Source organism: Mobula birostris, chromosome 6, assembly GCF_030028105.1.
Source record: "Mobula birostris isolate sMobBir1 chromosome 6, sMobBir1.hap1, whole genome shotgun sequence".
NCBI classification, from domain to species: domain Eukaryota; kingdom Metazoa; phylum Chordata; class Chondrichthyes; order Myliobatiformes; family Myliobatidae; genus Mobula; species Mobula birostris.
In genome coordinates this window covers 102,792,382-102,807,901 of record NC_092375.1, presented here as the reverse complement: position 1 = coordinate 102,807,901, position 15,520 = coordinate 102,792,382, and the positions used below count along the sequence as shown (strand labels likewise).

At 44.4% G+C, this 15,520-nt stretch overlaps 1 protein-coding gene across 1 annotated transcript in view; it reads left to right on the top strand.

Moving 5' to 3' along the window:
• The window catches only part of hacd2 (3-hydroxyacyl-CoA dehydratase 2), a 71,863-nt gene that overhangs the window by 33,078 nt on the left and 23,265 nt on the right, over positions 1–15,520 (top strand). The window contains exons 3-5 of the mRNA XM_072260949.1: positions 966–984; positions 7,560–7,648; positions 14,253–14,374. Of these exons, the coding sequence (XP_072117050.1) occupies positions 966–984; positions 7,560–7,648; positions 14,253–14,374 (230 nt within the window). The remainder of the gene's footprint in view (positions 1–965; positions 985–7,559; positions 7,649–14,252; positions 14,375–15,520) is intronic.

Below are 15,520 nucleotides of genomic sequence, written 5' to 3'. Positions count from 1 at the left end.
TCAAGACATATGTTAGTGATATTAAACTTAATTCTAATTCATAACCTAAAGCTATTGCAGTTGACCTGCTTGAAAGATCTTGTAGTGTTTAAGCTTCAGCTGTATTTTATTGGAAGTGCTTGAGGCCCAGTCAGAGTGGTGGTGGGGCACAGAATTAAAACAGAAAGCTCAGGACCACAGTAGTGGAACTGTACACAGGTGCTAACTGGTGATCACCTGGAGCTATAGAATGGTTACAACACAGAAGGCTGCAATTCTGACCATTGTAGAGCAATCCTGTTAGTTTTGTTGCTGTCCACTTTCTTCATAACCATACATATTTCATTGTATTCAAATATGCAAAAAACTTTTGAAAATCAAAATTAAATTATAAACATTTGCTTTATTGTAAATTGAAATGTATATTAAAATATACAGTGAAATGTGTCGTTTGCATCAAATCAAATCAGTGAGCATGCAAGTGACACCATGCTTCCGGCTTCAACATAACATGCCCACGACGTACTAACTCTAATCTGTAGTCCAGGAAACTGGAACACCCTGAGGAAACCCAAGCAGTCACGGGGAGAACGTACAGACTCCTTGCAGGCAGCGGTGATAATTGAACACCGATTGGCCATCACTGTCACTGTAAACTGATGCACTAATTGCTATGCTACTATGCCACCCATGCTTTAGAGATCTTAACAAGTCACAATAAAATGAACAAGTTCTTCTTCATGTCACCATGGGTCTTCTACCAATTATTTTTATAAATATCACGGCAGAAATTTATGTAGTTAATATTACAGCCCAATTTGTACTCAGCAAATACTGAAATATCAAGCCTTTTTGTGGTTCCTTCGGTTAATGGGATCCTTAAGATTAAGTAGCCAACTTTTTCACACCTTAATGTACTGTAGCAGTTTATAACATTCGTAAAGGAGTGTGAGCACACTGTTAAATATGTTTCTTCTGTTTTTCAGATCCTCCATTGTGCTGTGGGTATGTATGCACTTCTGATCCTAAAGCATAGGTAACTGTTTGATTCTTTTTGTTTAATCACCTTTCTCTCGTAATATGTTAATCATGTACAATGAGCAATTTCTGTATCACTGTTCTTACTTTGTTGTTATTGATAATATCCTATCATACCATAATATAATAAGTTTTAAGTTTTAATCTACAATTTGAGAGGGAGAAGGGAAGATCGGAAATGTCAGTATTACAGTTGAACAAAGGGGACTATGGACCCATGAGGGAAGAGCTGGCCAAGGTTTGACTAGAAAGATACCCTAGCAGGGATGACAGTGGAACAACAATGGCAGGTATTTCTGGGAATAATACAGAAGGTGCAGGATCAGTTCATTCCAAAGAGGAAGAAAGAGTCTAAGGGGAGTAAGGGGCGACTGTGGATGACAAGGGAAGTCAAGGACAGTATAAAAATAAAAGAGAGGAAGTATAACATAGCAAGGATGAGCAGGGAGCCAGAGGATTGGGAGACTTTTAAGGAGCAACAGAAGATAACTAAAAAGGCAATATGGGGGGAAAAGATGAGGTACGAAGGTAAGCTAGCCAACCAAGAATATAAAGGAGGATAGTAAAAGCTTCTTTAGGTATGTGAAGAGGAAAAAAATTAGTTAAGACCAAAGTTGGGCCCTTGAAGACAGAAACAGGTGAAATTATTATGGGGAACAAGGAAATGGCAGACGTGCTGAACAGGCACTTTGGATCTGTCTTCACTAGGGAAGACACAAACAATCTCCCAGATGTAATAGTGGCCAGAGGACCTAGGGTAACGGAGGAACTGAAGGAAATTCGCATCAGGCAGAAAATGGTGTTGGGTAAGGTGATGGGACTGAAGGCTGATACATCCCCAGGGCCTGATGGTCTGCAACCCAGGGTAAGAAGGTGGCTCTAGAAATCATGGACGCGTTGGTAAGAAGGTGGCTCTAGAAATCATGGACGCGTTGGTAATTATTTTCCAATGTTCTATAAATTCAGGATCAGTTCCTGCGGATTGGAGGGTAGCTAATGTTATCCCACTTTTTAAGAAAGGAGGGAGAGAGAAAACAGGCAATTATAGACCAGTTAGCCTGACATCAGTGGTGGGGAAGATGCTGGAGTCAATTATAAAAGATGAAATAGTGGCACATTTGTATAGCAGTAACAGGATCGGTCTGAGTCAGCATGGATTTTCGAAGGGGAAATCATGTTTGACTAATCTTCTGGAATTTTTTGACGTTGTAACTATGAAAATGGACATGGGAAAGCCAGTGGATGTAGTGTACCTGGACTTTCAGAAAGCCTTTGATAAGGTCCCACATAGGAGATTAGTGGGCAAAATTAGAGCACGTGGTATTGGGAGTAGGGTACTGACATGGATAGAAAATTGGTTGGCAGACGAAACAAAGAGTAGGGATTAACAAGTCCTTTTCAGAATGGCAGGCAGTGACTAGTGGGGTACCGCAAGGCTCAGTGCTGGGACCGCAGCTATTTACAATATACATTAATGATTTAGATGAAGGGATTAAAAGTAACATTAGCAAATTTGCGGATGACACAAAGCTGGGTGATAGTGTGAAATGTGAGGAGGATGTTATGAGAATGCAGGGGACTTGGACAGGTTGGGTGAGTGGGCAGATGCATGGCAGATGCAGTTTAATGTGGATAAATGTGAGATTATCCACTTTGGTGGCAAGAACAGGAAGGGAGATGGCTATCTGAATGGTGTCAAGTTAGGAAAAGGGGAAGTACAACGAGATTTGGGTGTCCTTGTTCATCAGTCACTGAAAGTAAGCATCAGATACAGCAGGCAGTGAAGAAAGCTAATGGCATGTTGGCCTTCATAACAAGGGGAGTTGAGTATAGGAGCAAAGAGGTCCTTCTGCAGTTGTACAAGGCCCTGGTGAGACCCCACCTGGAGTATTGTGTGCAGTTTTGGTCTCCAAATTTGAGGAAGGACTTTCTTGCTATGCAGGGAATACAGCGTAGGTTCACTGGGTTAATTCCACAGATGGCGGGAATGTCATATGTTGAAAGATTGGAGTGACTGGGCTTGTATACACTGGAATTTAGAAGGATGAGAGGGGATCTGATTGAAACATATAAGATTATTAAGGGATTGGACATGCTAGAGGCAGGAAACATGTTCCTGATGTTGGGGGAGTCCAGAACCAGAGGCCACAGTTTAAGAATAAGGGGTAGACCATTTAGAATGGAGTTGAGAAAAAACTTTTTCACACAGAGGGTTGTGGATCTGTGGAATGCTCTGCCTCAGAAGGCAGTGGAGGCCAATTCTCTGGATTCTTTCAAGAAAGAGTTAGATAGAGCTCTTAAAGATAGCGGAGTGAAGGGATATGGGGAGAAGGCAGGAACAGGGTACTGATTGTGGATGATCAGCCATGATCACAGTGAATGGCGGTGCTGGCTCGAAGGGCTGAATGGCCTACTCCTGCACCTATTGTCTATCGATGTAAAGATATATATTGAATCTCACCAAACTTTGCCAAGTGGGATCAGTTACATTTTCAATAAACAACTAATATTCCAGTTTAGTTACTTTAAGTGGATCTGGGGGGCAGGCTTTTCACATGGAGGCTAGTGGATATGTGAAGCGAGTTGCCAGAGGAAGTGGTAGAGGCAGGTATAAGGCTCAAAAGATGTTGGACAGATAAGTGGATCGGAAATGTTTAGAGGGATAAGGACCCTATGCAGGCAAGCAAGACCAGTTCTGTAATAACTTGGTCAGCAAGGACAAGTTGGAGTGAAGGGCCTGTTTCAGTACTGTAAAGGTTTATGACTCTAACTGAGAGGGTTTGAATTATCTAATGACTGCTAAATCTCACTAGGAATAAAACAAAGGTGTGTTAATGCAGACTTGTTGAAAGCTGGATGATGCTACTGAAAAGGTGGTGGCAATGTATTCAATAACATTCAGAGGCAGTGTGTTTCCTTTCACTAGTCGGGGCTCTTGAGTCCAAGAGCCTAGAGGCTAGGTTGCATCTCGCTAAAACTTTAGTTAGACAACTCTTGCAATGTTGTGTTTAGTTCTGATTGCTTCATTATGGGAAGGATGTAGAAGCTTTAGAGAGTGTGCAGAGGAGATTTACCAGGATGCTGTTTTGATTAAAGAGCATTTTTTATGAAGATAGATTGAGGAAGCTAGGGTGTTTCTCTTTAGAGCAAAGAAGGATGAGAAGTGACTTGATAGAGGTACACAACACGATAAGAGGCATAGAGTGAGTGGACAGCAAGAGACTTTTTCCCAAAGCACAAATGACTAGTACGAGGGGCCATCATTTTAAAGTGATTGGAGGAAAGTATAGGGGGATGTCAGTGGTAAGTAGTTTGTGTTGTTTTTTACACAGAGCATGGAACACCCTGCTAGGGGTACTGGTAGAAGTACCACGTGAGGGTATTTAAGAAACTCTTGTGTATGGACATGGATGATAGGATAATAGAGGACTATGTGGAAGGGAAGGGTTAGATTGATCTCAGATTGGTAAAACATTGTGGTGTTGTATGTTTTATGTAAGCTTTTCCGGTCTTTTTCTCTCTCCTTATTGATGACCTTGTCTCTTTTTATGGTGGCATCCGTTAGTCTCGCGAGACCATGGATCTGCGCCTGGAAAGTCTTGCTTCAGTCTGTGTTAGAGCAGCATCTGTTGTGGCTGTAAAGGCCCACATGGGAGTGACAGTCTCGGCTGCATCGACTGTACTTGAAAGCGCTGTCCTCCAATGTTGGCTTGGTGCTGTTTTCCCGACGAGTGCGCTTTTCTTCAGCAGCAAGTCTCAGCTTCTCTTCTCCTCTTTTTAGACCTCTGTGTAGGTCCAGCCTCCAGTGAGAGTGATCGCTTGCGATGTCCTCCCACCTCTTGACGTTCATTGTCAGTGGCCTCATGTCTCTCTTGCAAACGTCTTTGAAACGAAGATGGGGCCGCCCTTGTGCTCTCTTGCCGGAGGCCAGTTCCCCATATAGCAGGTCTTTCGGGATCCTCCCATCTAACATGCGGTGTACGTGGCCCAGCCAGCAGAGACGGCGTTGTTGCCGCAGGGTGAAGAGGCTGGGTATCTGGGCACGGGCCAGGACCTCATTGTTGGTGACTCGGTCAGTCCACTTGATGTCCAGGATGCGTCTCAGGCTGCGAAGGTGGAAGGCGTTGAGATGCCACTCTTGTCTGTAGTAGGGGCTCCAGGTCTCGCTGCTGTAAAGCAGTGTGCTGAGGACGCAGGTCCTGTAGACTGCAACTTTGGTGTACATCGTCAGCTTTCTGTTCTCCCAGACTCTCTTTGTCAGCCTGGCGAATACTGAGCCTGCTCGTCCGATCCGTCTGTTGATCTCGGGGTCTAAGGAGAGACTGTCCGTGATGGTGGAGCCAAGGTGTGTAAACTCATGAACTACCTCCAGCTCGTAGTTGTTGATGGTGATGACAGGGGGTGCTCAACGCCTTGGCCCAGCACGTTGGTCTTCTTCAGGCTGATGGTCAAGCTGAAGTCCTGACAGGCTCTTGAGAAGCTGTCCATGAGGCGTTGCAGTTGCTCTTCAGAGTGTGTTGCCAGTGCCGCGTCATCTGCAAACAACATGTCCCTGATGAGTACTTTGCGAACCTTGGTTTTCGCCTTCAGCCGGAACAGACTGAACAGCCTCCCGTCCAATCTGGTGTGGAGGTAGACACCATCAGTTGATGTTCCAAAGGCGTGCTTCAGCATGACTGCGAAGAAGATGCCAAACAGGGTGGGGGCAAGCACACAGACCTGTTTCACACCGCTGCGGATGTTGAAGGCCTCCGAAGAAGAGCCGTTGAACTGAACGACGCCCTTCATGTCTGTGTGGAATGACTGAACTATCCTGAGGAGCCTCAGGGGACAACCAATCCTGGCAAGGATTTTGAACAGGCCGTCTCTGCTCACAAGAACTAACTAGTATTAATAGCTAGAGATAGAGACAAGGTCGTCTCTGCTCCTTGACGACCTTGTCTCTATCTCTAGCTATTAACACTAGTTGTGACCCAGCCGAAAATAAAATTTTCCCCTTTTTATGCCCTTCAAAAATCTAACATAACATTTACCCCAGTACTTTTCTATCTCCTAGTGGTACCAGCCTGTACCTTTTATCTCCTGTGATCTTTTTCCTAAGCACAAAACTTAGAATCAAAGACAAGCGGTCTGTAAGGAGGAAAACGGTATCTAATCTCAAGGATGTGCTTCCATGCACATCTTCAGGCTATTACCACATTTCATATGACACCATTTTGTGTTACACATCTTAGCACAGGGGTCCTCAACCTTTTTTGCACTGTGGACCGGTTTCATATTAACAATATTCTTGCGGACCGGCTGACCAGTGGGGTAGGGTTGCCAACGGACAAGAGTAGCAGTCAAATACGTTGATTACCCCTAGAGACTACAATGACCATGAAGCCTTGGGCGGGCACCAGTGCGCATGCATGTACGTGCCGATTTTTTCTACAAATCGTTTGTGGCGATTCTGTGGGGGGGGGTGTTAATCACGGCGGGAATATAGGTGATGAGTGGCTAATACACTCAATTTCGTTTCTAAAAGGGTTTATCTAATGAATTTAATATTAAACACACCGCATATTTTCCTCACATGAATATAGTGATGTCAATTATCAAGGGAGGACAGGGGAGCTTGCAGTAAGTGTTGAACGAACTTCCAGTAGAAGTGGTAGAGGCAGGTTCGATATTATCGTTTAAGGAAAAATTGGATAGGTATATGGACAGGAAAGGAATGGAGGGTTATGGACTGAGTGCAGGTCGGTGGGACTAGGTGAGAGTAGCGTTTGGCACGGACTGGAAGGGCAGAGATGGCCTGTTTCCATGCTGTAATTGTTATATGGTTATATAAATAAGCCAACAGCATCATAACATTTTAAGTAACGTTTGGATATTAAACACACAGCACATATTTTCTCCGTATGAACATAATAAAATCATTGCAACACACCAATATCACTGAATCAGTGGGAGCCCTGGGCTTGTTTCCCTGCAACAAGATGGTCTCATCGAGGGGTGATGGGAGACAGCAATACTTGAAGGGGGTTCCTTATGTCCAGTCTATTCTGCAATTTGGTTTTCGTTGCATTCATTGCAGAGATATGTTGGAAATGGAAGCAACGTTTTCAGTGCTTTCCTGACTATCTCAGGATATTTAGCCTTGACTTTGATCCAGAATGCCGGCAGAGATGTTATGTCAAACATACTTTTCAGCCCGCCGTCATTTGCAAGCGCCAGGAGTTGACCTTCTTCCCGCGCTGACATGGATGACGCGTGGGTCATGACCTCGCATGCGTAATGGCTCAACAGTGCATGACAGGGAATGAGGAAAGGTGCAGCTGACTCCTATCGCCAAATCATATCATTTCCTCGCGGCCCGGTACCGGTCCATGGCCCGGTGGTTAGGGACCGCTGTCTTAGCATATACCACAAAGGAATTAAATTTAACTCTTTCCTTACAAAAGTACTTGCTGCATTTTTTTTCCCTACAGATGGCATTTCCTTGGCTCCAGTCATGTAATTAAAGGTCATATCTCTGTTAATGTTTCTTTTTTTTACAGGAATTGTTCCATCCTCTGTGGTCCTAACTGGGTTCCAAGTGATGTCACGTGTATTCTTGACATGGGCAGTTACACACAGTGTGAAACAGGTAGGGGAGTTATGAGGACTAATGCCTGCAATTGTATTTGTATAGTTGTTGGCAGCCTTTCATTTATCATTTAGAGATGGAAATAGGGAGGAGCTGAGGGCAATACAGAGGGACCTGAAAGCCAGGATCAGGGAGGCTAAAGACAGGTACAGGAGGAAGCTTGAGTGGAAACTCCAGCAGAACAACATAAGAGGGGTCTGGAGGGAGATGACAACCATCACTGGGTTCTGGCAAACTAGCAACAGAGGAGCTGAAGGCAGTGTGGACAGGACCAATAAACTTAACCTGTTCTTTAACAGATTTGACATTGTGGCCCCTGCCCATACCCCACATGAGCCATCTGTTGTCGGCCCCCAACCAACACATATTCCACTCTTCCCCCTTACCCCTCCTCACAGTCCCCCACCCTGCTCTCATGACTATACCCCTTCCCACATGAAACGACCACGGTGGGCTTCACAGCTGAACAGGTGAGAAGACAGCTGAAACGTCTCAACCCAAGCAAGGCTGCAGGACCGCATGGTGTCAGTACCAGGGTGCTCAAAGCCTGTGCCCCTCAGCTGTGTGGAGTACTTCGCCATGTATTCAACCCGAGCCTGAGGCTCCAGAGGGTTCCTGTACTGTGGAAGATGTCCTGCCTCGTCCCTGTGCCGAAGACGCCGCGCCCCAGCGGCCTCAATGACTACAGACCGGTGGCATTGACCTCCCACAACCTGAAGACCCTGGAGAGACTTGTTCTGGAGCTGCTCCGGCCTATGGTCAGGCCACACTTAGATCCCCTCCAGTTCGCCTACCGGCCCCGACTAGGAGTTGAGGATGCCATCGTCTACCTGCTGAACCGTGCCTACGCCCACCTGGACAAGCCAGCGAGCACTATGAGGGTCATGTTTTTTGACTTCTCCAGTGCATTCAACACCATCCGCCCCGCTCTGCTGGAGGAGAAGCTGACAGCAATGCAGGTAGATGCTTTCCTGGTGTCATGGATTCTTGATTACCTGACTGGCAGACCACAGTACGTGTGCTTGCAACAGTGTGTGTCCGACAGAGTGATCAGCAGCACTGGGGCTCCACAGGGGACTGTCTTGTCTCCCTTTCTCTTCACCATTTACACCTCGGACTTCAACGACTGCACAGAGTCTTGTCATCTTCAGAAGTTTTCTGATGACTCTGCCATAGTTGGATGCATCAGCAAGGGAGATGAGGCTGAGTACAGGGCTGCGGTAGGAAACTTTGTTACATGGTGTGAGTAGAATTATCTGCAGCTTAATGTGAAAAAGACTAAGGAGCTGGTGGTAGACCTGAGGAGAGCTAAGGTACTGGTGACCCCTGTTTCCATCCAGGGGATCAGGGTGGACATGGTGGAGGATTACAAATACCTGGGGATATGAATTGACAATAAACTGGACTGGTCAAAGAACACTGAGGCTGTCTACAAGAAGGGTCAGAGCTGTCTCTATTTCCTGAGGAGACTGAGGTCCTTTAACATCTGCCGGACGATGCTGAGGATATTCTACGAGTCTGTGGTGGCCAGTGCGATCATGTTTGCTGTTGTGTGCTGGGGCAGCAGGGTGAGGGTGGCAGACACCAACAGAATCAACAAACTCATTCGTAAGGCCAGTGATGTTGTGGGGATGGAACTGGACTCTCTGACGGTGGTGTCTGAAAAGAGGATGCTGTCCAAGTCCCATCCACTACATAATGCACTGGTTGGGCACAGGAGTACATTCAGCCAGAGACTCATTCCACCGAGATGCAACACAGAGCGTCATAGGAAGTCATTCCTGCCTGTGGCCATCAAACTTTACAACTCCTCCCTTGGAGGGTCAGACACCCTGAGCCAATAGGCTGGTCCTGGACTTATTTCATAATTTACTGGCATAATTTACATATTAGTATTTAACTATTTATGGTTTTATTACTATTTATTATTCACGGAGCAACTGTAACGCAAATTCAATTTCCCCCGGGATCAATAAAGTATAACCATGACTATGACTATCATGGAGGATAACACCTGTAGGTCTTTTGCTGTTACCTTTGGGTTCTCTTTCATCTCCTTCAGCTCTTGGTGTGACCTTTGCAGGACGTCCAATCCTAGGGAGAGTAGCAACAGTACTGAATTTTCTCTATGTGTAGACAGTTTTAGTTGGTTTTTAAAAGCTTCCCAATCTTCTAACTTCCCACTAATTTTTGCTCTATTATATGCCCTCTCTTTGTTTTTATGTTGGCTTTGACTTCTCTTGTTAGCCACTGTTGTGTCATCTTCCCTTTAGACTACTACTTCCTCTTGGGGATGTATATATCCTGTGCATTCCTAATTGCTTCAAGAAATTCCATCCATTGCTGCTCTGCCAATATCTCTGCCAGTGTTCTTTTCCAATCAATTCTGGCCAACTCCTCTCTCATGTCTCTGTAATTTCCTTTGCTCCACTGTAATACAGATGCATCTGACTTTAGCTTCTCCTTCTCATATTTCAGGGTGAATTTGATCATATTATGACACTTGCCCTGAAGGTTTCTTTTACCTTAAGCTCTCTGATCAATTCTGGTTCATTGCACAACACTCAATCCAGAATGCCTGATCCTGTAGTGGGCTCAACCATGAGCTGCTCTAAAAAGCCATCTTGTAGACACGCTTAAAAACTCCCCCTCCTGTAATTCAGCACCAATCTGATTTTCCCAATCTACCCGCATATTGAAGTCCCCCCTTAGTTATTGTAACAGTGCCCTTTTAGCATGCATTTTCTATCTCCCGTTGTAATTCTTCTGCCACATCCTTACTGCTGTTTTGAGACTGTATACAAAGGGTCTTTTTACCTTTGCAGTTCCTTAGCTCTATCTATAATGATTCAACACCTTCCAATCCTACGTCACCTCTTTTAAACATTTGATTTCATTTTTTACCAACACAACAATGCTGCCCCTTAGCCTTCCTGCCTGTCCTTTTGATACAATGTGTATCCTTGGACATTAAGCTTCCAGCTATAATCTTTCAACCACGATTCAGTGATGCCTGCAACATCATACCTGCCAATCCACAACTGTGCTGCAAATTGATCTACCTTATTCCGTATGCTGCATGCATTCAGATACGACACCTTCAGTCCTCCATTCACCCTTTGCGACTTTGTCCACCTTTTACATTGCAACTCATCCTGTTGACTACAATTTTGCCCTGTCAGCAGCCTCTCCTCACTACAGGTTGCCTCTGTTTGTAAACCAGCTACCTCATCTTCAGGACTATTATCTGCCTTTCCTACAAGTTAGGCGGCTGGGGATGCTAGTAAAACAGTTCTCAACCTTTTGATTCCTCACTTTGGCTGAGGTATTTCCAATACCTGCCTTCAAAATCTCTCCACTAACTATTCTTGCACTCTGGTTCCGATCCCCCGCAACTCCAGTTCAAACCTTGCCATGAAGCATTAACAAACCTTCCCACTCGGATATTAGTCCCCCTCCTGTTAGGTGTAAACAGTTCCTTCTGTACAGGTCCCACCTTCCCTGGAAGAGAGACCAATGATCCAAAAATCTTATGCCCTCCCTCTTTGCACCAACTCCTTAGCCATGTATTAAACTGTATAATCTATCTAGTTCTGGTCTCACTAGCATGTAGCATGGGTAGCAATCCTGAGATTAGAACCCTTGAGGTCCTGCCTTTTAACTTAGCACCCAACTCCATGAGCCGCCTATGCAGAACCTCATCACTCATCCTACCCATGTCATTTGGACCACGATTTCTAGCTGTTCACCCTCCCACTTAAGAATGCTGAGGACTCAATCCGAGATATCCCAGACTTTGGTATCCAGGAAGCAATATACCATCTGGGAATCTTGTTCTCGCCCACAGAACCTTCTGTCCATTTCCTAACTAACGAATCCCCTATCACCACAGTGTGCCTCTTCTTCTCTCCCCCCCCCCTTTCCATTCTGAGTTTCAGAGGCAGACTCAGTGCCAGAGACCCAACCACTGTGGCTCTCCTCTGTAAGGTCATTTCCCCCTCTCAATAGACTTCAAAGTGATAAACCTGTTGTTGAGGGGGATGGCCACAAGGGTATGCTGCACTGGCTCCTTAACCCTTTTCTGCTTCCGACTCTCACCCAATTTCCTGTATCCTACACCTTGGATGTAACTACCTCTGTATACGTCCTATCTATCACTCAGTCAGCCTCCCGAATAATCCGCAGTTCATCCAGTTTCAGCACCAACTCGTTAATATGGTTTGTTAGAAGCTGCATCTGGACGCACTTCTCAAAGTTGTAGTCATAAGGGACACTGGCGGTCTCCCTGCCTCCCACATCCTGCAACAGGAGCATTTCACTATCCTGCCTGTCGTCCCTACTGTCCTAGCTGAGCAGATATAAAGAGGACAAAAAAACTTGAGCTTTTCTTTCCTTTGCTTTCTCTGAGTGAAGCCTCAAAGACCTGGGTGTTTTAGCAGTCCAGAGTAGGATAAATTGTCTACACATAGAGAAAATTCAGTACTGTTGCTACTCTCCCTAGCATTGGACGTCCTGCAAAGGTCACACCAAGAGCTGAAGGAGACGAAAGAAAACCCAAAGGTAACAGCAAAGGACCTATAGAAAACTCCAGGACTTGCTAAAGTCTCTGTTCATGTGTCCACTATAAGAAAAATACGGAACAAGAATGGTGTTTGTGGAAGGACACCATGGAGGAAACTACTGCTGTCCAAAAAAAAATTACTACTTTCTCAAGTTTGCAAAAGACCACCTAAATGTTCCACAACACTTCTGGGACAATGTTTTGTGGACAGATGAGACAAAAGTTGAACTTTTTGGCAGAAATGCACACCGCTGTTCGGAGGGAAAAGGGTACTACACACCAACACCAAAACCTCATCCCAGCTGTGAAGCATGGTGAAAGGAGCATCGTGGTTTGGGGCTGGTTTGCTGCCTCAGAGTCTGAACAGCTTGCAATCGTTGAGGGAATAATGATTCAAAATTGTGTCAAGATATTTTATAGGAGAATGTCAGGGTAGCGGTCCATCACCTGAAGTTTAATAGAAGTTGGATGATGCAAGAAGACAATGATCTGAAAGACAAGTGTAAATCAAAAACAGAATGATTTACAGATGTAACCCTCTCACCAGGGTTCGTATACCAACTTGGCTCATTAGCTAATTCTGCTAACAGCCACATGACTCAGCAGTGAGAAGGCCGCCGTTCATAAGCAATATACGTCTAGAGTTAGTATGATTTGGGGTTCAACCAAACAGGAACCTAAGAATCCAGAGAATTGGCCTCAGTTTGAGCAAATGCTGTGTAAAATGCCCATACACAGTTATTGGCAGCCCAGAAATGACAGATCGTACACCAACATAAAATTATAAAGGAGGCATGTTTACCAAATTTGCAGTTATGGGGGGGGGGGAGGAGAAGAAAAATAAAAGGGCCCATTACTGTTAATCCAGTCCAATGTACACATAAATGTTGGAGCCCTTTCCTGGAATAGTTGGGAGCGGGGTATCGCTTTACTCGTGCACTGGACCCACGGTCTGCATGAAAGCACCTGGCACAGTCCGATTTTTGCTTGACCATCTCAAACAAACTGGCTGTTAGGTGTATTGGCCCTTCCTCCTTGGAGCCATTCATCTGCACAGAGCACTTCTTGCAATGGGGAATGTCCTTCCAACAGCATTCTGTGGCATCTTCTCTTGTGCCCCACTGCGCAGTTGCTGCCAAAAGGACCCCAAACCAGACTACTGTCCTTCAGAAATCTCTTCCCACCCAGCTCTCTAGAACCTTCTCTACATCCCACAATCCTGACCGCTGTCACAACATTCCTAAGTTGGACAACATGGCTCCTTATCTTTAGCCAAAGCCAAAATACTCTTACCAGCAGGACACATTGGTTTCACAGAAAACTGCTACAAGAAAATACCTCACAGCATAGCAGTAGAAATCTTAACCAGGACATTACACAAATTTGTGTTTTGGAATGCCGAGTCAGAGTCCAGACCTTAACCCAATTGAGATACTGTGGCATAACCTGAAGAGGGCTGTTCATGCGAGGTATCCCAGAAATATTGATGAACTGAAACAGTTTTATATGGAGGAATGGTCTAAAATTTCTCCTGGCCATTGTGCATGTCTGATCAGCAACTACAGAAAATGTTTGATGGAGGTTATTGCTGCTATAAGGAAGTTCTACCAGTTACTAAATACAAGGGTTCACGTATTTTTTCCATCCTGGACTGTGAATGATTAAACAATGTCTTCAATAAAGATGTGAGAAGTACAATTGTTTATGTGCTGTTAGTTTAGGCAGGTTGTGTTTGTCTATTATTGATGATTAGATGATGTTCAGACCACATTTTATGAGTAATTATTGCAGAAAATCAGGTAATTGAAAGGGTTCACAAACTTCTTCTTGCAACCTTATATCAAGCTGTAATACATCTAGATAGGGTGCTTTCTATGTTGCCTGGATTAAAAATTGGTTAGAGTCAATGTGTTCATGCCAAATTTCTTTAGCCTCCTGAGGAAGTAGTGGTGCTGTTGAGCTTTACACTCGGATTTACAGTTGAATTGAAACCCCTTTGCAGGAGATATTTCTACTTTAATCACTCCTATTTATATTCCCCAGGTGCAGAGTGAGGACAGTGTGCTTCTGTTTATTGCTGCCTGGACACTCACGGAGATTGTGCGTTATTCCTTTTACACTTTCAGCCTGCTGAACCATCTGCCCTACCCCATCAAGTGGGCCAGGTAACAACTTCCCAAAGACCCAAATACAAAGACAAGCTGGATTAGAGATGTACTCATGCACAAAGTGCTGGAGGAACTTAGCAAGTCTGATATCTATGGAGAGGAATAAACATTTGCCGTTTTGGATTCTGTTGAAGGGTTTCGGCCCAAAACTTCGACTATTTACCCCTCTCCATAGATACTGCCTGAGCTGCCGGGTTCCTCCAGCATTCTGTGTGTGTTGCTCAAGATTGCCAGCATCTACAGAACCTCTTGTGTTTATTAAAGCCGTGCTCCATAGTTGTCCTTTATGTTTGACGCCATATGTTTTTATTTGGGTTGAGGTATTCCCTGTTGAAAATTCTGCACAAAAAATACAGGGACTTCTCAGCAAATCAGAGAGCATCCATGGAGAGTTTGGTTCGGATCAATAACCTAATATCAGGAGCTGCATTTGTGTGATGTTTAGCACTTTGTATCGGTAAGAAGGGAAGAACTTACCTTCTCGTGCATCAATCTGAGACATTAATTCTTATATTTCTTTCAAAAAATTTTCGTGCCCTGGTGATTGTTTCCAATATTTTCTGGGGTTTTTTTTGTTCTAATATATGGGGTATGGGATATGATAGACTGGGTAAATGCAAATAGACTTTATCCAATGATGTAGGCTGAGACTAGAACTATAAGTCAGGGGTTAAGGGTGAAAGGTGAAATATTTAAGAGGAACTTGATGGGGTTGCAAATGTAGAATGAGCTTCCAGTGGTAATGGTGGATATAGGTTCAATTTCAACATGTAAGAGAAATTTGGATGGATACATGGTTGGAAGGGGTGTGGTCCAGGTGTAAGTCAGTGGGACTAAGCAAAGTAATAGTTTGGAACTGACTAGATAAGTTGAAGGGCTTGTTTCTGTGCTATAATGTTCTATGACTCTGTTTGCTAACCAAATACTTTTTTGACATTTTAATAACAAAGATTTGCAAATATGAGTGAATGTGGTGATGCCTTTTGGGGGTAATTTGGTTAATTAGGTTGTAAAAAAAAATTGCTGCTTCATCTGGCAGTAAAGATCATCGTTATTTATCTTTTTATTTTGAGTGGGTTTTAAAGAAACAAGTGGCGGCACTGCTTGTCACATGCTTAACAATTTTTGTGCATGTCACCTTGG